A 27437-nucleotide genomic window follows, 5' to 3' on the forward strand; every position below is an offset into this window, starting at 1 on the left:
TCCTTAAACATAACTTTTAATTTCAGAATGGTGCCGCAACTAAACTGTATAGCACGTGTAACTTTATGTAATAGTTTTCATTTGAAGCTGAATTTTTAAAAAACAAGTTACTTAAAATGCAATTGGGTATTCGAAAATTTGGACTATGTTACATTAGTAGTTTATCTTTCTCAACTTTTTTTTCCTTAAACATAACTTTTAATTTCAGAATGGTGCCGCAACTAAACTGTATAGCACGTGTAACTTTATGTAATAGTTTTCATTTGAAGCTGAATTTTTAAAAAACAAGTTACTTAAAATGCAATTGGGTATTCGAAAATTTGGACTATGTCACTGAAAATTCTGAAAGAAAAATACATGCATCCTTGGGTTCATTTAGTACACTATCATGGAAAGAGGAGAGCTAGAATAGATAGTATTTAACACTACTAATAGATAGTACTAGTGGAAAAATAATTAAAATACAATGGATATAATGGTAACCACCACTTCCTTAAAGTGCTTCCTTTTCTTACTGAAAATCTTAATGTCAGCAATTGTTAGAACAATTTCAATTTCTGGTATCCCTTTTAAAAGCTGACCTGAAATGAAAGCATACCCAGAATTCCTAAGTAAGACAACATCTCAATACAAAATATTCTATCCCCATATTTACAAGATTTGAAAGAAAAGTTCATCACTTAAAGCCTTTAAATATCCTGGGCTATTACATTAAATCCCACCTTGTCATAATTCAAAAGCATGCAGCTTAATGATAGGGGTATTTAAGCAGAAGTAGTATTCCAATTAGCTAATATTTAAGAATGCCTAGGTCTCTAAGAAGGGTAACCTAATCTACAATTCATCCAACTTCTTAGATTTAATGAACTGCAGTTTGTGAAATATTGATTAGAAACTGGATTGTCCTTATGTATTTAACCTTCTCATGGTCTCTGTAAACAAATGAATACTAGTCTGTTAAACCTTAAAGTTCATGTGGGTAATAGCTGAATCACAACTCATCTGTGCTTGAGACCTAGAACCCTAAATTCCAAATTCAATTATGTCATTCATTCATCAAAGAAAGAATACCTCCAAATTTCATTTTCCTCAAACGTAACATAAAAGAGTTTGATGAATTTCAATCTTTTAAATTATTATATGACACTGGAATTTGTGATACTGACTAGTTCTAAGAAATCACTTTTTGTACATTTAAAGCAAGCAGAATATCATTCATTTCAATTAAAATGAATTTAAAGAAACAATCCAAAGCAAATCTAAAGCAATTGGTTTAAGTACAGTATTATGAATATACATGATAAAATTAAACACACTGGAGCAGTAGAAAAAGCCTTATTATTAAAGCACTGTAGGCCAACTGATAGTTGAATCACATTCATGATTTAATGGTATTTACCAAAGGTAACAATGGGAGCTGAGTCAGACAATGCTTCTAGACCCCAGATAAACAAGTCAGTGACTTTCAGAGAGGATTAGGTGTAACTTCTTAGGACTTTTCATTTGCACCAATTTCTTACATCTGTTTGTGCCAGCTCCTGTTTGATGACTTACCTGCCCAGTTCTCTATCTCAGTCACTTCTTTTGGTATCCAGGTTAACTATGGAAAATTCTGGAACTGACTAATTACAATAAGGTCTCAAAATACCATCAAACCCTATTTCAATCATGCTGTCCAAATTATTTTAAAAACATGTTGTCTAAACATGCAAATTTAAATGCCCAACAAAATATAATACATTAAAAAAACAACAACAAAAAACTGTGCTAACAATCACTTCCCAAATAGTGGTTTGCAGCCTGGATTTACCAAAACATGTGGGAAGTATTACCAAAAGTACAGACTCCTAGGCTCCATTATCAGAATTCCTAATCTGAATCTCAAAACAGCCAAACACTGATTCTTTTTTCCTTTTTCTTTTTATGCATTTTGATTTAAAGTACATGAGTGTTTTAGGTGCATGTATAAAGTGCACCATGTATGTACAATGCCGGTAGAGTTCATGAGAGGGTGTAGGATGCCCTGGAACTGGGGTTACAGATGGTTGTTAGCCATCATGATGGTATTGTGAACTGAACTCAGATACTCTTCAAGAACAAGTCAGTAGTCTTAACCATTGAACCATCTTTCCAGTCCTTGTTTTTTTTGGGGGGGAGATTCTGCTTTGAAGACAGTGTGGAGCATGGCACAGATGACAATCCAGTCTCCTTCCATGATACCTATAATCTTGATCTCCTGCTCCTTTAAAAAGGAACTTTAAAAATTTTATAAACACAATATCCTTAGGAATATTTGTCTAAAAAAAATAAAAAACAGACACAGAGAAAACGTTTTTAATTACATTTCATTTATGTATTGGGGGAGAGGCACATGTGCCACAGCACGTTTGTGGAGGTCAGAGGAGTTAGTGGGAGTTAGTTCTCTTTCCACCATGTGGGTTTAGGGATCAAACTCATTAGGCTTGGAGGTAAGAGCCTTTGTCCACTGATTCTTCTCTCCAGTCTAAGACTATATTAACTGATCCCCTAGGACTGAAGTTAGGAATGGTTGTTAGCCACCATGTGGGTGCTGGGAACCAATTCCCAATCCTCAGAGAGCAGCCAGTGCTCCTAACTGATGAGTCATTACTCCAATCTTCCAAGAATCCACTTTTAAGATAAAAACCAAATATATTTATTAAAACGCCATCACAGTTTCCATTCAAATAAAAGCTGAATTCTTAATATTTATTATTGTCTTATTTTCTAAGCAATAACAAAAAAGTCAAAACAAGTCTTGGAAGAAATATTTCAGAAATTTAAAAAAGGGATAAGGTGAGAGTGTTCTTAATTTTGAGAAATCTATTTGTGGAATTATAACATGTTTTATCATATTTCCTTGATTCTAAATCTTAGATTTCTTTTTCCACATTTTAGTATCTCTGAAATCAGTACCCTTATAATTAACTGCATTTTTGCCTTCCTAGTAGTAATAAAAAGTACTGTTCTACAACCAATAGTATTTTAAACTTAATACTATAAATACTGATTTATCTCTTGAAGACAAAGACAATGCCTCTAAAAGCTCCAACTGGGAAAAATACTTGCTAGACTGATTTGAATTTCCTAATACATGAAAGCAATGCACAAACTGTTAGTTAAAAAAAAAAAACAAAATAACTGGCTAGGTGTGTTGCTACACACCTATAATTCAAATACTCAGGCAGGAAGTAGAAACATGAGGGTTCCAAGTTCAAGGATAGTGTAGGCCACACAAAAAACCTGGCTCAAAAAACAAAACAAAAAGGATTCACTAATTACGAATTTACTGATGTTCACTCTCCATCTAAGCTAGCTGATCTTATAATTAGCATCTGAAAAATCAGAACCAACAGAACTTAAAAGTATCACAGATGTGTCTTTGTTTCCTAGGACTCATTTGTAAACTAAAGAGGAAAACTTGTTAGTTTCCTCTTTAGTCACTTAAAGTCTAGGCTATTTTAACTTTTATATTTACTGAGTAATGTTGAACTCACCACAAAATTTCTCATTCTTTTCTATACAACTCTACTACGTACTTCAAAATGATGAGGTCATAAGAAAGTGGTGAATAGGTATAGACTGTCAAGCTCTGGTATGAAACAAAGAAATGAGGGTGAATTAAAAAGCAAAAACGATCTCTGGGGAATAAGATGGAGAGTTTACTTCAAGAGCTCATCTGAAGGAATCCTTTTGAATCACTAATTGCTATAAACCTACTTTGTGTTATTAAAATAATGTGATTATAATAATCAGCACTTGCTATTATTTCTGCTTATAAAAAGGAGAGGAGGTAGGCAGGACATAAATTTGACCTCCAAGGCCTACATAGATGCTTATATTTCTAATCCTTTCACACTGAGAAAGACAGACATGAGGGGAAAAGACAAGAGGAGTGAAAAGTGGGGAAAGAAAATGCAAAGAAGGAAAAAGTGTAAAAGTTATGTATACAGAGGTTGTAAAAAGTTTCTCAATAAGTACTATCTCTTTGTAACTTTACTACTTATCAAAGTAAATAACCAGTTGACATAATTAAGCAGCATTTATTAACAACTTGTTAAACCAACCATAATTACAAAGTTAGTGCACTGTTAACTTTATTCCAACACCTGCTTAGAAAAGTACTTTAAAGCTTTAAAATAACTAATTTTCTCCTCAAAATGATTTTTAAAACAAATTAAATATACAAATAGTATCTAAACTTTTACTGGTTCTTAACATCACTTTATTAGAGGGGGGAAAAAAGTAGGCAAGGAAGAAAATATACATGGTAAATCTCTGAGCAGAAAGGAAGTATGGAAGGTAGATAATTTTGACTGAATCTGAATTTGATTTATAGTTTTGACTTTTCAGATTTAGACAAACGCATTCTAAAACTAAAACGTATTTTTAAATACGTGTTTTTAGTTGTCTGTTATAGGTTCTTATTATTTATTAGTATATAAGAGTGGTATTTTAATTAAATTGGTACTAAACTTTACAATTGGCAGCTGATGATTCCTGATGAGGGAAGAGTTGATCTTCTTTAAGGGAGAAAATCTAGATAGGCCGATTAGACTCCAGTGGATGAACTTACATCGAGGAATGTCTGTGCACACACACTTGACTCAATACGTCTTAACATATATGGCAGAATGCATAAAATCTGGTGGGAAGGGTTATGGGGGGTGTGGATGGGGGAAGGCTATAAAGATGATTAAGATGTTCAGTATGAAATGTACAAAAATTCAATAAAAAATATACATTCAGGGGAAAAATTGTGAGTGACAACTGACAAAGAAACTGTCTGGTTTAACCAGAATTATGACAGGGACATGAAAACTCTTATCTTGGAAGAAAAGAACTAGAAAAAACTTCCATCTAAAAAACACATAGTTACAGGTACCTAACTTTCTACCATTTTCCCAGTTCAGCCATCTAGATTTGATTAATACAGGTACAATCAATTCCCAAATTCTTAGAATAGCTATTTCCCATGAAGTTTCAAGACCTACAGTTTTTCCTATAAATGTTTAACTAGAAATACTACAGTGTTTTATCAGACACTGAGAGGCTTAGGATTCAAAAGTTTTATTGACAACATTCATCACCCTGATCCCATCATCAAGTTCAGAATAATGCAACTCTAAATTTTACACAATAGAATATGATGGGCATCACTTACTATTTTATAATCAAGACTTACTGTGTCACTTCTTCAAATCATACACACATCCTATCTTAATACTGGATATCACATCTCCTTTGTTCCAGTCTTTCCAAATATTCTTTTTCAGAATGGAAACATTGGAGACTGGCTTTCAATACTCAGAAAATCCCTTTTTGTTTTCTAACGTATGGGGGGGGGGGTACATGTGGTGGTCAGAGGACAGCATCAGTTATCAGTCCTTACCTTCCAACTTGTTTCAGACAGGGTCTCTCTAGTTGTTCACAACTACATACAACAAGGCTAGCTGTCCCACAAGATTTATGGGGATTTTTTCCTGTCCTGCCTTCCATCTTGTTTTAGGAGCTGCAATTACAAGTGGTGCTGCCACATCCTGTTTTACGTGTACTGTGGGGATCCAAGCTTGGATGGCAAGTGCTTTACCTACTGAGCATCCCCCCAGTGCTAAAAAAAAATCCATTCTTGTTCAAAGAGAAAACTCATGAGGTAAGACAAAAGATATTTTTTCTAAGTAGTATTCTGTATTTTCATACAAAGCTATGAAAATAAGGAGTAGAAATAATCACATCTTTCACAGTCATAGATAAAATGAATATATTGAACTATATCATAATTTTTAGTTTAGTGCTGATTTTAAATAGCAGTTAAACTTACCCGGACAAGGGCATCATCTATGATATGATCACGTCTGACTTTGAGTCTCAAATACGGATTCAACTGTTGTCCTTGAACTAAACTGTAGAGAACAGTGATTCTTCGTTCACTATACATGCGAATTCTATTGTCATAATATAATCCCAAATTCTTAGTGACAGCATTCAATATAAAGGGACAGGTCATAAAAGAGAATTTGTTCTCTGTTTCTACTTTGAAAAATGTATAATCTTTATCCATTTCTAGGACATCATTCAGTGGTTCATTAATGAATTCTTCAAAAGAGATAAGTGGTTTTCGACAATCTAGAGTTTTAACACCAAGTTCAGTTTCTAGTGGGTCCACTCGAGGACCTTTCTTATTTCTTCTTTCCTCTCCCAAAAGCTCCTGAAGTGTCAATTCACTGGACTCGGGAATGGGCTCTTCATCATCTTCTTCATTGTGATTTGTGTCCACTTCCCCTCCCACTACATTTGCATAGTAAACCATTTTCAAACATTTTGAGGCAGCAACAATGGCATCATCATCATTCACTAGATTTCGGCTGTTAAATTCATTGCTTATGACTTTGTAGGTAATAAGTTGCTGAAATGTTTCCATCATTCTCCGAATCTGGTCTGCACTGTATTTAGACCACAGTCTAATCAGTTTTCCTTGAGCTGCAAGGGGTAGCTTGCTCATAGCTTTGCAAAATAATGGCAATGCCATTTCCAGGTATTCAGGACTGTGGAGATTTCTATTTTCCATTACAATAATGAACAAATTCAGATAATTAGGATCTCGGGAGTACACGTTATGATATGTCAAGTCACATTCCACATTGGGTGACAGATATACAAGAGCATTGAGAAAGGCAGTTTCTATTTTTTCATTAGACAGCAAGCTGGTGTAGACTCTTCTAATAGCATCAATATCCACAGACACATCATCAGGGCCTAATTTTTGTACATTGTTGTCACCCTGTGAGCTGTCACCTATCCTTGAGGAAGATGCTTCTGAGTCTTCTTCCATAGCAGCAGCAGAACATGCAGCCTTTTCCTTTTCATCTTCATCCTTGTCTTCATCTTTTCCTTGAAGAGATTTCAGTTCTTCCTTGGTGTGTTGTTTGACTTTCCGAAAGCTCTGAACCAATGCCTCAGCACTAGAAAAAACTCTTCCAATAACACGGATTAAAGGGGAATAATCCTCTTTTTCTCTACATAATTCAAGAATTTCATATACTAGTTCTTCAGTTAGGTAAGTCACATCTAGAAAATTGAGAAATAGTATTTATTGTCACAATATGCATGTTTACTTTGTTGCAATACGTTCTAGTGAAAAGTAAACATTCTGAATTGTATCATTTAAGAATTAAGAAATTTTAATGTATCTAATTATTAGAATCACCTAGCAAAACTTTTTTTGCCTACCAATTCTTTTTCCATTTAACTAGTATCAAGCAATGCATACTTCTGCATTAACTCTACAAAATATTACTATTAAGTAGGTCACGATACTTCAAACAAGCTTTGCAACCAAGATTAACATTCCTTTAATTATAATAGAGTATTTATGTAAATATAAATATACACCTTTAATTACAAACTAATACATATCGTATTGTTTCATTATTATAATTTATTACGACCCCAATGAAGAGCATTGACTACTACTATCCTTCAGAAAAGGTTTTCCTTTGTACTATTCTCAAAAGACTAAGGAGGCAAAGTTTTATAGGAAAGATTCCTCAGTACCATCACTTGCGAACAACTCATTTTCTACTTCTGTATCTATATTAAAAGCAAACCGGCTCATGAGAAATTTCTCATTTGTTCCGAGATGTCATTCTGTGACTGAAGATGCCACTACTCATCAACTCTGAAGTTAAAACTGCTGTTTGTACCTATGATCCAGGTTATACTACATCTTAACAGATTGACTAGAAATAGTTTGAAAGCAATGAAAAACAGTGGGAACAAGGTAGGAAAGCAAACCAAAAGGGGGGGGGGTGTTTCCCTTTAAAAGATTTTATTTATTATTTTTATTTTATGTGTATGAGTGTAATGCCTGCATGTAAGCACACCCACTATTGTGCGATGTTCATAGAGGTCAGGAGAGAGCATCGATTTCCCTGGAGTTACAAATGGTTGTTAGCCACTATGTGGGCACTGGGAATCAAACCCAGGTCCTAAGAGCAGTCAGTGCTCTTAACCACTGGACCATCTCTCTAGCTCCGTTTTTCCCTTTAAAGCTAACAAAATGAAGGATGTTTGATCTTATGGGAAAAGGACAAATGACATGTTTTATACATTAAAATTTTAGAGACTAAGCATATTGGTCAAATAATAATGCTGAAAACTGTCAATCTGTTAACTTTCTCTCTCTCTCTTTTTTTTTTGAGACGAGGTCTCTCTGTAGCCCCGGCTGGCCTTGAACTCTCAGAGATCAGCCTGCCTCTGCCTCCCAAGTGCTGGGATTAAAGGCTTGCACCACCACACCTAGTTAATCTGTAACTTTCTTAAAAGAGTAATATTATCACCACTAAATACTTCATGGAAGCTTTAAAATGATTTCTATGCCCTATTTAATATACTTAATCCAAAGAAAAATACAAAGTTTAAGAGATTTTTGTTTTTTTAAAGAATGGCTTCCAGAAGATAAACCATGGAATACAAAACTTTACTACAAACCTGATCTGTGGCCTCCTACAATAGTATCAACACTTGTTTCTCTTATAGGCTCTTTTGTGTGTATGTGTGGGGAGGGTGTCATGCCACAGCACATATGTGGAAATCAGAGAACAACCATAGGAGTCAGTTCTTTCCTTCTACCATGTGAGTCCTAGGGGTCACACTCAGGTCATCTGGCTTGGCAATAGAAGTCTTTACTGAGCTGTCTTGTCAAGCTGAGCTTTAATTCTTTTAAGCTCTTATCTTTTAAGGTAGGTAGCAATCTCTTCTTGAAAAGTGTGAAAAGACTAAGACAGAGCCTATTTCTCATTATTCAAAATGGAAATCATTACTGTACCTTCTTTGACAATTTAATCTCCTATACAATTTCTCTAAAATGCAACCAAACCAGAGAAAATACTTACCAATAACCAGTTAAGATGTAATATTTAATATTTTTACCTCTAAATCACTGAATTATAAGAATATTTGAAAAGCACTTAGTATGCATGCAGTAATATATCCTGCCTAAAGAATAATGATGTTCTAGACCCATAAACCCTTGGTCAGCATTTTGTGCTTTCAGAGTACTTTCATCAAGTGAAAAGTGAAAGTGTACCTACTTAGAATGTACCAAGTAATTTTCCAAGTAATGTTCCGTTTAAAATGTTGAACTGGGTTTTTCTGTGTGCATGTGCATGTGTGTTACTATGGGCCTATGTGTCTACAAAAGCACTGCAATCAGAAATATAAATATTTACAGACTGGGTAGCAACAAAACTTATTAAGTGAAGAAAGAGTTTTGTAAGATTCACCTGCACATTTTGATATATGTGCTCCTGAAAATTCCTTGAGATAGGATCTCACTATGGAACTCAGGCAGGCCTAGAACTCATGATCCTCCTGCCTATGCCTGAATACTTGAATTACAGGCAACTAGACCCAGCTCAAAAATTAGTCATTTTCAAACCAGGACATTTCACTTTAGAAAGCAAAACATTTTCTATACAAGAAAAGAGTTGAGATTCACTATGATATCTACACAACTTTCTAACTAGAACTAAAATATAATAATAAAAAAGCCGGGCATGGTGGTACACCCCTTTAATCCCAGCACTCGGGAGGCAGAGGCAAGATGGACCTCTGTTAAATTCAAGGCCACCCAGGTCTACATAGTGAGTTCCAGGACAGCTCAGGATACAGGGAGACCCTGTCTGAGTTGAGATTCACTATGATATCTACACAACTTTCTAACTAGAACTAAAATATAATAATAAAAAAGCCGGGCATGGTGGTACACCCCTTTAATCCCAGCACTCGGGAGGCAGAGGCAAGATGGACCTCTGTTAAATTCAAGGCCACCCAGGTCTACATAGTGAGTTCCAGGACAGCTCAGGATACAGGGAGACCCTGTCTCAAAAAGACCAAAAAAAAAAGAGAGAGATATCATTACTCAGCTTTAAAAGGGAAGGAAATCATCCATGCTGCAACATAGAGGGATTTTGATTATTCTAAGTAAAATAAGCCTCACAAAAAGGACAACTACTGCATGAGTCCATATATATGAGGTACTTGGAGTAGTCAAAACCATAAATTAGGGTTGCTAGCTGCTAGGGGAAGGAAGAAATGAGGACAATGGATACAGAATTTCAGTTTTACAAAATAAAGACTTCTGGAGATGGATGGTGATGACAGATGAACAAAATAATGAATATGTCTAATACCAGTGAGCTGTACCCTTAACGGTGGTTAAGATGATGCATTTTATGCTGTGCCTATTTTATAATAACAAAGAGATATCGGGAAGTGCATGGACTTCTCATGCTGTGCCTCTGCAACGAAGTCTGGGCAAGAGCAACTACAGCCCTGCCTCCATGTAAGATGTGCACCCTGAAGCAGCAGCAGTGACTCACTTCTGCCATGAGGCCCTTGCAGCCCAGGGCTGAGCAGGTCATTTCCTATGTGTTTGTTGAACAGGCACAAGTAGAAGATGGTGACGGAGCGCAGTGTAAAAACCATCTGGTTTGCTACTCCAAGGATGGCTTGTGACCAGCATATGTAAAAACTAATATGATTAAAACATGTATAATTCCTAATGAAAAACAAAAGACTTACTGGAAGAAATAACAAAAATAAATATCCATTTAAACAACAACAACAACAAAATCACATATGGACCAAAACAAGACTAACTATAGCCATTATGTACTAGATTTCTCCAGGGCTAGTTGCATTCCATTGCAGTGGCATATTCTACTTCAGCTACTGTTACTGTCATGCCCACTTTGCTGCAGAAATGTGCATACTGGAGTCAATGCAGCTTCCAAATTCAACATATTCATCTATTTAGATACAGTATGTCAGGAAATTCATGAAATAGGACTAGCTATACATTAAAAGTATCAAAGTTGTGTAAAATTATGAAAGCTCTTCTACTGTGGAAATAAAAGCATGAAGTAGTAACACAATTCCACTTGGATAATTCATTTAAACCTGTTTCAAGTAATGGTAGGTCTATGCCCTTAGCAGTCTCAAAAATTCAATTACCTCCACTAAAGGTAAAAAAAACCTTGAATATTAGTGGGAGAGGGTAGAAAGTTTCAAGAATTTTCAAAATATACGACTATTTTAAAAAGAAGAGATGAGTTGGAGATATAGCTCAGTTGGTAGCATTTTCACCTACCATATGAGACCCTGGGTCCTATCCCTAGCACATACAACTAGTTATGGTGAGGTACACCTATAATCCCAGTAGAAATAGGAAGATCAGAAGTTCAAGGCCAGCCTTGGCTACATGAAATTCTGATTCAAAACAAACAAAGCAAAAAGAAATGACTACCACTGGGAGGTACCACTGGGAGGTCAGGACTTTTGGCAATGATAGTATAGCAAATGCCTGAAGTAAAGTTAAGTAAGATATAGGAAAGATAAACTTCTCAGATAACTATTGTAAAATTCTGCCTTGCCTTCTAAAATGTGGGGGGGGGGCAACGGGGGACCGTCACGGAGGAGGGACAGGTAGTTCTAATATAACATAATCTGAAAACGCTTTATGATCTAATTTAAGTGATTACAATACAAAAACATTACAAGTTTAGACCAATTCATTAAGAAATCAACTTTTGGAGTAAACTCTACTACTGATTGGCAACCAAGTGATCAGTAAAATGTAATCAAGCCACAAATTCAATTATATTCACTAATCGGTTTCACTATACTAAGATGTTTCAAGATCACACAAAGGCAAAACAACAAAGCATTTAAATCTTTGATATTGCTTTCAATTAATAATTCTCAATTGAAAATAAAATATCTTACCTTTAAAATCAATTCTATTTCCTTTTCCTTCCTTCTTGTTCATTTTTATCTCAGAGTTGTTAGGTGCACCTTTTGAGTTCTCAAGGTAAGCGGAGCTTGCTCCTTTCTTGGAAGGATGAGGATCACAGAGTTTTGCATTAATCTTATAAAGCTCGAGGGCTTTAATAGCTGCTGCATTGTTATCCATACGAAGAAAAGTTGGACAGGAAGCACAAAACTCATTCGTGCAGGCCTCATTTCCACAGCCCTCAGTTAACTGGTGGTAGTAGCGTTCTATTAGATGCTTTGCAGCTGCTCGCTTCCTGTACCAGACATTCAAACAATAAGCACAGTGATTAGTACAGCTCAGAAACAAGCTCAACAAATAATCAACGCAAAAGTTAGTTAAGCACTGGAGTAATAAGCTCACATGCTAAGGTAAGATGTAAAAATTGGAAATCCACTCCCCACTAGTGACTAGTGAAATAGTTCATACTTTCTATGATAGAGAATATCAGCTTATGAAAATCATCATTTTAATTTGTTCAAAAATGAAGTGCTTATATGACTAATCCATTTAAACTTGTTTCAAATAGTGGGACTAAACCTCAACAGTCTCAAAAATTTAATTACCTTCACTAAAGAGAGAGTGGAAAGTTTCAAGAATTTTCAAAGCATAGGAGGAAGGCCCTTCAATTCCATACCACAAGAGCTATTTAAAAAAGAAACTTTTTTAATGTTTTCCTTTACAAGGTAGTAGGGAATTAAATCCTACGCAAGCTACACAAGAGTTCTAACACTGTATTACATAATCATCCTATTTTCCCTTTTATTATAGATGATCATTATTTCATTCTAATTGTTACAAATATTTGATTTGTAGTTAACACAGAATATATCTCAGGAATTAAAAGTTTTCTTTCTCAATTATCAACCACGAGAGACTTAAAAGGAACTATAAAAGTGAACTACCTACAGCTAGCACTGTACTAAAGGATAGTGGTTCCAAGTCATACAATCTTGAGCCCAAACTGGCCACTAAACCACCTCATTATAGGACCAATAAATGTTTTAAAGATCCACTGGTACAAATTCATATTCCTCTTACCCAGTGAACTTAAGGCATGTAGATTAATGTTTGATTATCATTATTCAAGCAGAGTAATCAAGAATATAAAAGATTATTGCATCAAGCAAGATGTAGTACATAATCTAGCTCTATGATTTATCTGATTATAAAATTCTATGTTTTAAGAGTATCATAAATTAAGTAGAAGAAATTAATTACTTAAAAAAAAAAACTAACAAGTAAAATAAGGAATAAACTATTTCTTCTGAACCCAAACTCTCACAAGTATGGGAAAACTATACATCTTCAAATCTGTTAAGCACCAGACTTCATTCTCTGAAGATTCATGCAATGACTTTACTAACAGACAGAATGAGGCTAATGGCACTGGAGGCAAACAAAGGGCAAAAATAAGTCTTATATTGTTTTACAAGCAAAACTATGACTATAAACAAAGTAGATGACAAAAAGTGGTAAATCAAACATCCCAACTCATTCAGGCGCTTATATTTAGAAATATTCCATGCAAATTTATAATTCATGCCATGCAAATAGGAGGAAAAATCTACAAAATGAGTCAAAAATTACATGAACAAGAATTAAGATATTTTGCTGTATCTATGAATTTAAAAAATCCCACATTAAAAATTAGAGAGCATGAAAGTTCACTGAGATGTACAGTTTTGGAATGGATGAGCATTTGGTTTTCTTACATTATGTGTTGTTTTTATTAATAAGTTAATTAGAAGTTATATTTTTAATTAACAATTATTCAAGAAATGATTATGCAAAAAGATGCCTACACACTAAAAAATGAAATATAGAATTTAGAAGATTTAAAACATAGTTATTTTCTTCAGTTAATGGGAGATTTATGCCATGCTCTCAAATACTAAAATTCTTTAGTAAACAACAGTGATTTCCTTTCTGTAGGGAAATTATGGATGCACATCACAAGTCATAAATATAAGAATATCAGGTTGGCAAAATGGCTCAGCAGCTAAAAACACCTATTACCAAGTCTGATGACCTGAGTCTGATCCTGGATTCTACATGATAAAATTATAGAACCAATTTCCCTAAGTTGTCCTTGTCCAAAAGCACACAAGAGCCCCCACACATAACACCACACACACTCAAAATAAATGGAATTTTAAAATTGAGTAAAATACGAATTAAAGGTCCAACTTATGAGGAAAAATAGACAATTTAATCATTATTTTTTTTTAATCTCGGAAAAATCAGCATGCCTAATAAGGCTCTGGTTCAATGAGCTGACAGAGTTCAACAAATGAACTAATTACCAACAGTATTCCTGCTGTATTGCTAACGAAAGCTTGTGACAAAGCTGTAGGTAAAAATGAAGCTGTTTGTTTCATAACATAAAATAGTAATTTTTTTCTGAATGTGATGATTTTAAATTGTTTCATGTTTTTGACTCTAGCTAATGTTTTTCTTTAAGTATATACCTGTATAATAAAAATTACTAAGTGAAGACATTAGCAGTTTCAAAACTTCATCTACATGATTCCCAAGTTTTACTTATGTATTCATGATTTTCTAAACACCAATTTTGATTCAAAAATACTAAGATACCTTGCCTTAATAAAATTACTAGGTTTTATTTAAAAGTAGACCTCCAAGCCCTTTTCATATTTATGATGTGCCTATAGTAAAACAAAAGATCATGAAGAGAGAAAAGAACACCTAAGATTTCCTCCTGCAATTTGTATGATCTTCAGCAACTATTTGCCTAAGTCTCAGTTTTACTATCTTTAAGAGTCCTTTTACTTCTCTAGCACTTGCTGAATGCCCAGTAGCAAACTCACCACATTATGGCAAACTATGTCGTGTGAGAAGTTAATAAAAACACTGTTCAAAAAAGTACAGTATTATCTGGTTCAAATTGAGTCACATGCTATTAAAATTGCCATAACTGCTATCATTCTTACAAGCATAGAATTTGGCTATAGTAACTCCTATTCCACTTAACCTTGGAGAAAACATAAGAAGTCACACATCTGATAAGGGATTAGAAAAATCAAGCTTGTCTCCGAAATTTAACCTTCTAATATAACTATACGGAGATTGCCTATTAACTGCTTGAAAAATCACCTCCTCCTCCACATGCAAGTTACAGTTAGCAGCTACTTTAACAAAACTAAACTACAAGGCTGAGAAAAAGGCTCAGCAGTTAAAAGCATAGGCTGCTTGGGCAGAGGACCTGGCAGCTAACAATAGTCTGTAACTCCAGTTCCAGTGGATCTGATGTTCTCTTCTGACCTCTGTGGGCACTGGACAACACGGGCACACTTACATGCAAGCAATACACTCTCATACACATAAATTAAAAATAACAAGAAATTAAAAAAAAAAACTAAACCAGAGGTCATGCCAGAACCTCCATGATACTCGTTATAATCAACTGTATACTAAGCTCACTATTCTTTTAATTCCAGATTATCTATGGACCGCCCCCCATAAACTGTGCAGAACTGATAGTGCCGAAAAATAACCGTTTTGAAATTATTTTCTATAAAATGGTATATTGGAAATGACTTATAGACTCTGAGGCTAGACTTCCGGGCTCTTGTTCTGGGCCTGGTTGTGTGATCTTGGTTATAAGATTGACTTTTTCAGTTTTGTCTCTCTTAGATGGAAGATAATCCTCTGCTATATCCAGCTAGTACACATAGGCTATAATTTTTCTTGGAAGGTTTGTATTCATTCCCAATGATACCAACAAATTATCTATGTATATATAATTCACAGCATACAAAAGGCATATAGATTCAAAGAACATAAAAGGCCTCTAACTTGGAGAAATATACTGATAATGACCATTTAGTAAGCTCCCTGCCAATATTAATGCATATTTATACCAGGAGTCAACAAATTATAGACTGTACCAAACATGGGCTACCATCTCATTTTTTACAGCTAAAAAGTTTGGAATAGTTTACATTGTTTCTTTCACTTTCTCAATCAGATTTTATTTTCTATTTCTTTAATATTTTACTGATTCTTTGAGAACTTCATACAGTGTATTGTGGTCATGTTTAGACCCCCTCTCGCAACTTCAGACCTACCTTACTATCCCTCCTCTATTTCATGTTCCTTATTATTTTTGTTCTGTAAAGGTCTATCAGTTCTGTGTTCCTCAAAAAGCTCTTGGTTATGGATCCATCTCTTGGAGTCTGGTCAACCTACAAGGCATCATACCAGTAAAGATAACTGACTCTCCCCCTCTAAGCAGCTATCAGTTATCGAGAGATCCTCAGCTAGGACTGTGGCTCCATGTCTACCTACCCCTTTCACGTTTGAATTTTGTCTGCCTTGGGCTTGCACAAGTCTTATCATGCTGTCACAGTGAGTTCGTATGTGAAACTTCCCTGTTGTGTCCAGACACCAAGGTTTTCTAGCATTCTACCACCTAGGGCTCTAATAATATTTCTGCCCCCTCTTCCCCAATGATCCCTGAGCCCTGGGAGTGTGATACAGGTATCCTATTTAGGGCTGAGCACAGACTCTTATTCTCTGCACAGTGATCACCTGTGGATCCCTGTCATCTGCTACAAGAAGGACCTTCTCTGGTAAGAATGGAAAGATGCACTAATCTATGCACATAACAGTAAGTCATTTGCAGTCAGTTTAATATTTTATCTATTTAGCAGGATATTAGCAGGTTGGTCCCTATGGCCTGTGACCTATCTAGACACAGGTTCTTGATCTTAGTAACAGTGTTAGATATGGACCCATCTTATGAAGCAGGACTTAAAGAGAATCAGAAGGTGGTTGGTTATTTCAATAACATTAGTAACATTACTGCACATACCAAGTTCACAGCTGGGCAAGGTTGATGATTTTGTTTTTCTGATAGGTATGCACAGCACCTCCTACCACCATAAAAGTTAGGCGTATAGATGAAGCTTTCAAGGTCATTACCAGCTTGATTTCTCCTTGTTTGTTCTACAAGCTACATATGCATAGTCATAAGTAACAGGGGTTACCATCATGTTCTGAAAGGCACCAAGAGCAATATCAATAGCCATTGTTTGAGGGGTCAATGGGACTTCCCTGGTGAACTACTCAAAAAAGAGAGGGGGGGGGTCTACTTCTGGAATTTGGCTTTGTATCTGCTGGGCTGTGATGTTTGGTAGGGCCACTGAACAACCATTATAAGCTAATTTCATTTAATCTCTTTATATATGTATAATCTCTTAAGTTTCTATAGGTTCCCAAATGACTTTGTTAAAGGCCTTTGCTAGTTTTCCCTCTCCTTCATCGTCTACCCTGCCCTCCCATTCCCCATTCCATTAAACCTTTCTATTCCATTATTCCTCATTCCCCCTTTACATCACTGCATTATATCTCCCCTCACATGGACTGAAATATCTACATAACGATTCAAAGCTAGAATTCACTTATTAGCGAGAACATGCAATGTTTGTCTTCTTGAGCCTGGGTTATCTCCCTCAAGATGTTTCCAGTGGCATCCATTTATCTGCAAATAACGTAGCATGATTTTTTTTCTTAACAGCTGAAAAAGATTCCATTGTATAAATGTATCGCACTTTCATGATCCATTCATCAGTTGATGGGTATCAAGGTTGTTTCCATTTCCTAGCTACTGTGATGGAGCAGCAGTAAACATGGATCCAGAGGTACCCTTCTCTATAGCAGGATATAGAGTCCTTTGAGTGCTTGCCCAAGAGTAGTGTGAAGCTAGGTTCCTTTTTGAGGGAAGGAGACAGTTATTTGCATAGTGGTTGAACCAGTTTTCATGGTCACCAGCACTGAATAAGTGTTTCCCTTTCCTCACATCCTGGCAGACATCTGTCATCATTTGTTTTCTGAGGTCTCATCCATTCTTATTGGAGTAAGATGAAATCTCAAAGCAGTTTTATTTTGCATTTCCCTGATAGCTAAAGTTGTTGGACATTTAAAAAAAATATTTCTCAGCCATTTGTATTTCATCATTTCACAATTCTCTGTTTAGTTTCTTGCCCCAACGATTAAACGGGTTGTTGCTTTTTGATGTTTTGTTTTTTGAGTTCTTTATATATTTGAGACACTAAGCCTCTGTCAGATGTATAATTGGTAAAGATTTTGTGCCCATGATGTAGACTGCTCTTCAAACAACAGTGCCTTTTGCTGTACACAGAAGCCTTTTAGTTTCATGAGGTATCATTTGTCAGTTGTTGGTCTTAATGTCTGAACTAATCAGGGTCCTGTTCATAAAGTCCTTCCTTGTGCCTGTAAGTTCCAGTGTATTCTGTACTTTCTTCTTTACCAGATTCAGGACATTGGGTTTTATATTAAGGTTGATGATTCATTCCAGTTTGAGTTTTGTGCATGGTGAAAGATAGGGAATCTAGTTTCATTCTTATATATACAGTTATGCAATTTGACGAGAACCATTTGTTGAATATTGTCTTTACTACAACGTGGATTTTTGGCCCCTTAGTCAAAATCAGGTGGCACTTAGTGCATGGACTTAAATCTGGGTCATCAACTCTATTCCACTGATCAATGTCTGTTTTTATACTCTATAATATAAACTGAAATTGGGGATGACGACATCTCTTAGCTCTTCTTCTATTGTTCAGGAATATTTGGGGTATCCTGGATTTTTCTGTTTCCAAATGAATTTTGAGAATATTTTTTCAAGTTCGGTGAAGAACTGTTTAATGAGAACTGTGCTGAATATGTAGGCTGCTTTTGGCAAGATGGCCATTTTCACAATATTATTCCTACAGACTGATGAGCACAGGATATCTATCTTCTCATATATTCAAATTCTTTCTTCAATGTCTTACTTTTTTTAAATACAAGTCGTTTACTTCCTTGGTTAGATTTATTCCAAGATATTTTATTGCATATTTTGAGACTATCAAGGATAAGATCATTTTCCTGTTTTCTTGGTTAGATTTATTCCAAGATATTTTCATATTTTGAGACTACTGAGGATAAGGATCATTTCCCTGGTTTCTTTCTGTGTTTGTTGGTATATAAGGTTACTAAATTTTGTGTGTTAATTTTGTATTCAGCTACTTTGCTGAATGTGTTTAACAGCTACAGGAGCTTTCTCTTGGTGTCTTCAGTGTCTTTTATGCATAAAATTGTATCATATGCAAATAAGGATATTTGTCTTTTCTAATTTATATCTCCCATTTCTCCTTCTTATTACTCTAGCAAAGGAATGGAGGGAGTGAACTTCCATTTCATGTTCCTAATTTTAGTGGGAATGCTTTGAAATTTTCTACATTTACTATAATGTTGGCTGTGGGTTCATACACTGACTTTTGATAAACGCCCTGTATTTCTAGATTCTCCATGACTTTTACCACGAAGGAATGCTGGATTTTTGTCAAAGGCCTTTTCTGCATGTAATGAAATGATCATGCAGTGTTACTGAGTCTATGTGAACTTTTATTGATGTATCTTTGCTGAACAACCTTTGCCATCTCTGAGATAAAGCAGACTTGATCACGATGGATCTCTCTGATGTGCTCTTGCATTGTTTGCAAGTATTTTATTGGGAATTTTTTAATCTGTTCACCAGGGAAATTGACCTATAATTTTTTTTATTAGTTTTTTCTCTATTTTGGCATCACGGCAAGACTGGGCTTAATTTAAAAAGTTTTTTTTTTGTATTTTTATTTTTATTATATGTGTATGCATGTATTGCCTGCATGTAGGCAAGTGCACTGTGTCGTGCAATGCCCACAGAGGACAGAAGAGACTGTAGGACCTACTTCCTTTTCAATTTTACAGAGTAATTTGAGGAGTATTTTTAGTTCTTTTTTGAAGGTCTGGTAAAATTTTTGAGCTGGAAGCTGGAGAGATGGCTCGGCACGTTAAGAGCATTGGCTGCTGCTCCTGAAGAGGACCCAGGTTCAATTCCAGTACCTACATGACTGCTAGGAACCATTCATAACTCTAGTTTCAGGGGCCCTGATGCCTTTCTCTGGCCTCCATGGGCTTTGCAATGACACGGATGCACTTAGTGAAAGAAAATGAATTACACTAAAATTGATATTATAAGCTGATCGTAACTATACACAGTAATTTAATTTACCCATCAACACCAAGGATATGTATTAAAGAATAAAATTTTCCCACATAAATGGTTAACCACGGGGAACAGAACCACTAAAGTAGTTGTCGTCATAACAAGAAACAGAAACTGAAAAACATTTTAGAAGTAAATTAAAACTCAGAATATAACCAATAAAGACAAACCTAAGAAAAAGGCAAACAGCAGATATATAAAAATGAAGGTGTAACAATGAACAATAAAGAAACTGGAATAAGAATTAGCAACAGTAGAAGTGACCTCATAGGACCTCAGTTTGATGCTCGGCAACCATGTGAAAAGCTGGGCATGGTGGCATGTAATTGTAATCCCAGCCTTGGGAAGCAAAAAAATCAAGAGGATCCCTAGGGTCCATGGCCAGTCAGTCTAGCCTAATCTGCAAGCCTCTGGTCTATATTTCAAAAAAACATTGTGAGGGTTGGCAAGATGGCTCATCAGGTAAAGGTGCTTGCCAGCAAGCCTATGGACCTGAGTTCAATCAATGCTACCAAAATGATGGAAGGAGAGAACCAAAGCTCACAAGTTGTCCTCTGGCTTATACAGCTGAGTTGTGGCTTGGGCCCACATACATAAAATAAATCTAATTATAAAAGTTTTAAAAACAAAAAAAATTAAACATGGTGGATGACTTCTGAAAAAAATGATAAAGTTGACCTCTGGCCTCCAGACACAAAGCCACCTTCGCTCACACATCAATATGCACACGTTCCCAAAGCACTTAAGTAAAAAAGAAGAAAATGAAAGTAAATAAACAGCAATGATAGAAAAGTAGTATCTGTGAGATAAAAGTAAACACTGCAGTCAAATACTGAATACTGAAAAAAAAATGAAAGAGATGAACACAAAAATTACGTGACTTGAGGAGAGTGACTCTTACTAAAGATGAAGCTGAAAGAAAATATGAAGACTTCAAAAGACAGATTAACAGAAATGGCCCAAGGTTTGGATAATACATCCATAAGGCTAATAACCTCTGCTTAGTGGTTGTCAAAAGTGAATGCCTCTTCTAGGATTTTGCATTTATAAAAAAAAAATAAAAAAAAAAACTCTAACCCTACCAGGAATGGTGGCATATGCTTTTAATTGTAACTTCCAGAAGGCTGAGGCAGAAGATCATGAGTTTGAAGGCAGTGTGAGCTTTGGAGGGAAAAGTAACAAAACCGAAAATCATAACCTGACACTGACAATTTTTTTTTGGGGGGGGGGGGTCTTTTTGAGACAGGGTCTCCCTGTAGCCCCAGCTGTCCTGGAACTCACTATGTAGACCAGGCTGGCCTTGAACTCACATAGATACGCCTGCCTCTGCCTCCAGAATACTGGGATTAAAGGCGTGCACCACCACGCCCAGCTGACAAAGCTATTTTTAATGCAGAAAATTTTAAACAGTTCAGGTCTTAGATCTTCTGAAAATATCAGAGACATTTTTACTACAGCTACATTGAATATGAGGAAAGGTCTACTAAAATGTGATCAACTGATGTTATTTCAAGATTAAAGGATAAATATAACCCATAAACCATTTTAAAAGTCATTAGGTATAAACCAAGACACTGTTCACGAAAGAGTAAATATAAATCAATACTCATTTTTTTTGTTGTAAAAATAGAGTTCTAGAACTAATACACAGAGAATTACTCATTTTAAAAAATGAACTTGGGCTTTTTAAACTACCTTATTTCACAGGTACAATAATAATTTAAACTTTTACATATTAAGAAACTTAACAGAGGAAGTTAGAAGGAGGTGGTGGTGACTGAGTGTGATCAATATATTGAATAAATACATGAAACTTTCAGAGAATAAATATTACTTAAAAAAAAAAAAACAAAAAAACTAAGAACATGGATTTTAACCTCACATTTCAGTCTCCTTATTTGTAACTGGAAGGCACACATTCAGTGACTGACTTAGCATACTAGTTTTGGAGCTTGTATACTTCTTGAATAAAATTTCTGAAAAGAGAAATATTGTTCTCTGTATTATTGTGGAAAGGGGATACCACTGTCATATAAACAAAAGAAACTCAGAAGAAATTTAGCTTCAGTTATAGCCTGGTCTACATAGTGAGTTTCAGGGCAGCTGGGACTACAAGGAGACCCTGTCTCAAAAAAATAAAAAGTAAATAAATAAAATCTAAACCAATGCAGAAAACACATTTGGCAAAACAATACATTTTCAAGCTAAAAACAAATTAGGAGGAGGAAGCTAGATGGAAAAAAGCAACAGGCTTTCAGACTCAAGGTTGAGAACTTGAGTACAAATACTCACCCCTACCACTTTTAAATGACAGTCTAGAAGTCCAGACAGAGCAATCAGGCAAGAAAATGGAATACCTGGGATAAGTTGGAGGAGTACAAGCTGCTACCATGTGGTAATATGAAAAGTATCAGAGTAACAAATGACATGCAATTCCATAGAGAGGAAGAATAATGAGCATCACAAAAGATGTCATAGACAGGTAAAAAACAGAAACAGACTGCTAAGTGAAAAGGAAAAAGAAGCAGGTGGTTCAAGCCAGAGCTCCCTGGTGGGAAGAGGGGACATATTATCCATAAAGTTAGGCCAGATGCAGTCTTGACCACAGGACAAGCGACAGTCCTCATAGGGCTTAAATCAAGTTGAAGGCTCTGGTGAAACACTGACTTCTTCTGTGGCATCATCAGAGGGTGGGGGATGGGGAGAATCCACTTTGTAACCCCATACTTTGGATGACCACAGTGAGGTACCACTACAAAAAGGGACCTATCTGTTTTGAGACTGAACTACTCTGGGGGCCTAAACACAACTAACAATCACAAGTAAGGAAAGTAAGACCTAGAGTAGAGGAAATTGGACACAGGTATGTTGAGAAGCTCAGGAAGCAGGCTCAGGCTATAAAGGGTACAGTGGGTTAGTGGACTAGCCTTCTGTGGCAAGAAATAAATCCCATTACCTAAGGACAACTTCTCAAGTTTCTGTTCAGTGTGGATTGCTCAGTCCACAGAACTGACTCTGTGAGGGTTGCTGCCAAGAGGACTTGAGAACTCTGAAGGCAGAGCATGACAGAGCAATTGATTTCAACAGGCTTATCCCTCCCACAGTGTGCTTACTTTGGGCTGGATCTGAAAGCACAGAAGATCAGTTCTCTAATACAAATACTGCTCTGTTTGCTTCCCTCACTCTCCAACACATTTGGGAGACACTCTGGCTTAGACATTAGCCAGCTCAGATGGAATACACTGGGGAGTCTCTGGAGGGGATGAAAAACACTCTGGCCCAAGAACTGCAAAGGAAAGTGTGGCTAGCAAAGTCAAGACATCTGACCTTCATTGGTTCCAGCTCAGCATAAGCCTGAATGATAGGAAAAGGAAGAGACCAACTCCACTTGACCAACAACAGTTCCATCTGGCAGACTTTAATAATAGAAGACGCAGAACTCATTCTAATGCATTCTCATTTTTTCCTTCTCTTTCAGTTTCTGTTTTGTTTTTCCTTTGACTAGCCTTTATTATTTTTTAGTTACTTTTTAAAACCTTGTGCTTTTTATTCTATTTAATTTCATCTTCTTTACTACTTCTTTATATCACTTGCTTTTTCTCTCCTGTTCTTCTTAGCGTTCTTTCTCTTTTCATTTATTCTTGCTTTTTCCCTCCTTTCCCTGCCCCTTTATGCCACAGAGTTACTATTTCTAATATTACCTTAAATAATTTTTAACTTCTTACTTTATATTATTCTTGGCATTACTTTCTGGTCACTGGTAGGTAGTACGGATGTTGGCTTCTATCAATTAAAAGTATATTTCTATATCTTATTTGATGTTCCTGACATTACAGTTGTTTCTTTCCTCCTCTCTGAGTGCTACTAAGGATTGAGACTTCAAAAGAAGGCTGATCGCTAATAAGATATTAAAACTGAGAGATATCTACCCTGACATTACAAATTACAAGACAGAAATACAAAAACATTAAAAAGCAAGGCAATAAAACTATTTAAAAGATGAGTATCCTATAACCAAATGTCAAACTGTGTAACTGACTGAAATGCTGTACAAAGAATTCCAAAGTCTACCTATAAAAATGGTCAATGACACCAGAGAATGCAAACCAATGAAGTACAGAAGTAACTTCAAGACTGAGATTAAGAAAGTCAGCAAAATGGCTGGAAATTGAACTAAAGCTATCAAGACTGGAGGTAAGGAAGGAGGATGATGGAAATGAGAAACTCAATGAATCAAATAAAAATCTCAACTGAAAGCATTAGCAATAGACAAGATCAAGTACAATGCAAAATAGCATGGCTCAAAGACAAAAAAGATGAAATACTATATTAAGATACTGATAAAGACAGATTAATCAACAAGCATATTCATAAATCAGAACATGCTCAGCAAGAGAACAAACTGAAGAATCTATGGAGTCAAAGGAGCTGAAACACAACTAAAACCTAGAAAACCAAGTCAATGAAATAGCAGGAAATTTCCAAAATCTAGGAAAATAAATGGACGTCCACACAGAAAGATATTTAGAACCCAAATTAGCAATGAACAGAAAATAATCTCTTCAGAACACATTATATATTTAAAACACCAATAGTATAGAAAAAAATAAATGAAAAAAAAACAAAACAAAACAAGAAACCTACCATCTGCAAAAGTGGCAAATGCTTAACAAAAGACAAACTCGTCAGAACATCAGAACTCTCACCAAAAGCCATAAAAGACAAAACACTTAACATAAATAACTACTGGTAACAATTACTATATCATCCAGGTTATGTTTTAAAATTAATACACAAATAAAGACCTTCCAAGGTAAGCATGAACCAAGCAACTAATGACCACCGAACAGCACTGCAGAACACACTAGAAAGAAACCTACACACAGGTAGAAGAAAGGAATCTCACAATATACGGAAAGATGAATGAGAACTAAAAAATAATCATGTCCAAGTAAGTCAACCAAAAATTCATTAAATATGGAAGAAACAAACAAAATCTGAACCAGGAAAGCAATCAAAAAACCTAAATGAGCAGAAGTAGACTTTCTTCAATGTAAATTTCATTAGCACAGATTAGCATGCTCGAAAATAACCAGATCCAATTATTTGTTGTCTACAAGAAAAGCATTTTTCCAAAAAAGATACATACATGCTAAATCAGAAAAGACAGACAATATGAAAAGGAAATGAAAGCGTAAAAGTATACTCTTAAAAAAGAGTATATGAGTACATATATAAAATAGCCCATGAAGAAAGTAGATGATAAATAGGTATCTCTATATATAAATATACACATAAACACACTGAATGTTGGTGTACCAAGTTCATTAAACAAACAATAATGACCACAAGGGAAACAGAGTCTTACAGGCTCCTGGGAACTTGCTCATATGAACCAACTGCAATGGTGTCAGCATGCACAAGACCCATACAGACTCAAGCAGACAAAAACCTAACATAAAACAGGAGAAATGGGTAGCAGGCCCCAACCTTAACTGAAGAACTACTGACAGCTTATTACTACTGAGTGAGGGCAAACTGATCTTCTTTAAGGAAGTGATTCTAGATAGGCTGGCTAGACCCCAGTGGATGAACTTGCACTGTGGGACTTCTAGGGACACTAACTTGACTAGATAGGCTTTAGCATCTATGACAGAATGCAGGAAATCCAGTTAAGTGGGCTATTTTGGGGGTGGGAAGATGAGGGAGGGGGTATAAATACAATTTAAGATGTTTTGTAAGAAATACATAAAAATTCAGTAAGAAATATACATTAAAAAAAAAATTCAGAGACACTGGGCATAATGGGACCCCAGCCTGGTCTGCGTTACAAGTTCTCTGACAACTGAGGTGAGAGGGAGACCCTGCCTCAAAAAACAAAGAAAAAAACCAAACAAAGAAACCAGAAATAATTCAAATAAAGACTTAATAATATACCTCAAGGTCTTAAAAATAAAAATAAGCCAAACACCAAATCACTACTTGGAAAGAAATAATAAAGACCAAGGCAGAAATTAATGAAGTGGAAACTCAAACATTAGAAATATTCATTAAAGCAAAGATTAACAAAAATAAACTCTTAACCAAACTAACCTAAAGAAAATACCCAAATTAATAAAATTAGGAATGAAAAAGACAACAGATAGCAATGAAACCCAGAGTCATTAGGAATTAATTTGAAAACCTGCATTCCAAAATGATGAAATATCTAGAAGACATGGAAAATTCTTAAACACATAAAATCCATTAAATTAAGTCAAGAGAAAATAACAACTTAAACATGTACAGTAAGCCACTGTTAAGTTCTACCTGACCTTTAATGAAGAACTAACTTCAATCCTATAAGTTATTCTATAAATAAGGAAGGAAGGCTACGAAACCCATTCTACAAAGCCAGTATCATCCTGATTCCCCAAGCAGTTTAAAACACAGAAAAGGAGATCTATAGAACAACTTTCTAAGAAATAGATACAAAAAGTCTCAACATTTAGAAAACAAATTCAAAACAGCAAAAATATACATCATGATCAAGTTGGTTTTATGTTAAGAATGGTTCAATGAATAACAGCATATAAATAGATCTAAGGGCAAAATCATATGATCTTATGAATAGATTCAGAAAGGGTCTTTGATAAAGTTCAACCTCCTTTTATGATAAAAGACCTGAAGAAATTAGGAATAAGAGAATAAGTCTCAATATAATAAAAAGCTATGACAACACATTTACAGCTAACATTATATTAAATACGAAAAACCTGAAATCATCTCTCTAATGCAGGAATGGGACAGGGTGTTCACATTCTACATTATTCAATACAGCACTTGAAGTACAGTCAGAAAGACAAAAGAAAAAACAAAGGTGTGTATAAATAGGAAAGGAAAACGTCAAATTATCCCTATTAACAGCAAACAGTATCTTTTAAAGACCCAAATGTGACAGGGCATGGCGATGCATGCCTTTAATCACAAGCAGCTATCTGTGCAAGACCTAGGGAGTTCTAGGACAGCTGAGGCAGAGTGGAGTGGACACACATGACACTAAATTTTCCAGAAAAAGATCTTAGATCCGATAAACACAAAACAGTACAAAATCAACATACAGAATCAGTGGATTTTCTATATTCTTATAATAAAGATACCAAGAAGTCCAAATAACTTCAATTTCTTTTAAAAAGATGTAGGCATAGGCAAAGGCTTTCTGAAAATGACTCCAACAGCTTAAGAAATTATAGAACAAATGGGACTACATCGATTAAAAAGCAGGTAACAGGGTAAAGAGACAACCTACAAAATTGGAGAAAATCTTTGCTAACTATACACCTAAGAGAAAGTTAGTATCTATAATGTGTAAGATACTCAGGAAGATGGGATAGCTCATACACTGATGGTGGGACTACAAATTAGCAAAGCCATTAGGGAAATATGGAATTCTTCAAAGAATAAAATAAAATATAAAAGCATCATACAATTCAGCTAAACCACATCCATGTAGATAGACAGACAGACAGA

The 27437-nt window shown here is 35.4% G+C and overlaps 1 protein-coding gene across 4 annotated transcripts in view; it reads right to left on the reverse strand.

The window, feature by feature from the left end:
• Ube3a (ubiquitin protein ligase E3A) overlaps positions 1-27437 on the reverse strand; it is a 105417-nt gene that overhangs the window by 31152 nt on the left and 46828 nt on the right. For all 4 annotated transcript variants that reach the window (XM_008833628.3, XM_008833626.2, XM_029563795.1 and 1 more), the window contains 2 exons: positions 11806-12107; positions 5840-7086 (listed from right to left, as the gene is read on the reverse strand). In XM_008833628.3, coding sequence (XP_008831850.1) covers positions 5840-7086; positions 11806-12107 — 1549 coding nt within the window. The remainder of the gene's footprint in view (positions 1-5839; positions 7087-11805; positions 12108-27437) is intronic.

This window comes from Nannospalax galili, unplaced genomic scaffold (assembly GCF_000622305.1).
Source record: "Nannospalax galili isolate Female #2095 unplaced genomic scaffold, S.galili_v1.0 scaffold135, whole genome shotgun sequence".
NCBI lineage: Eukaryota > Metazoa > Chordata > Mammalia > Rodentia > Spalacidae > Nannospalax > Nannospalax galili.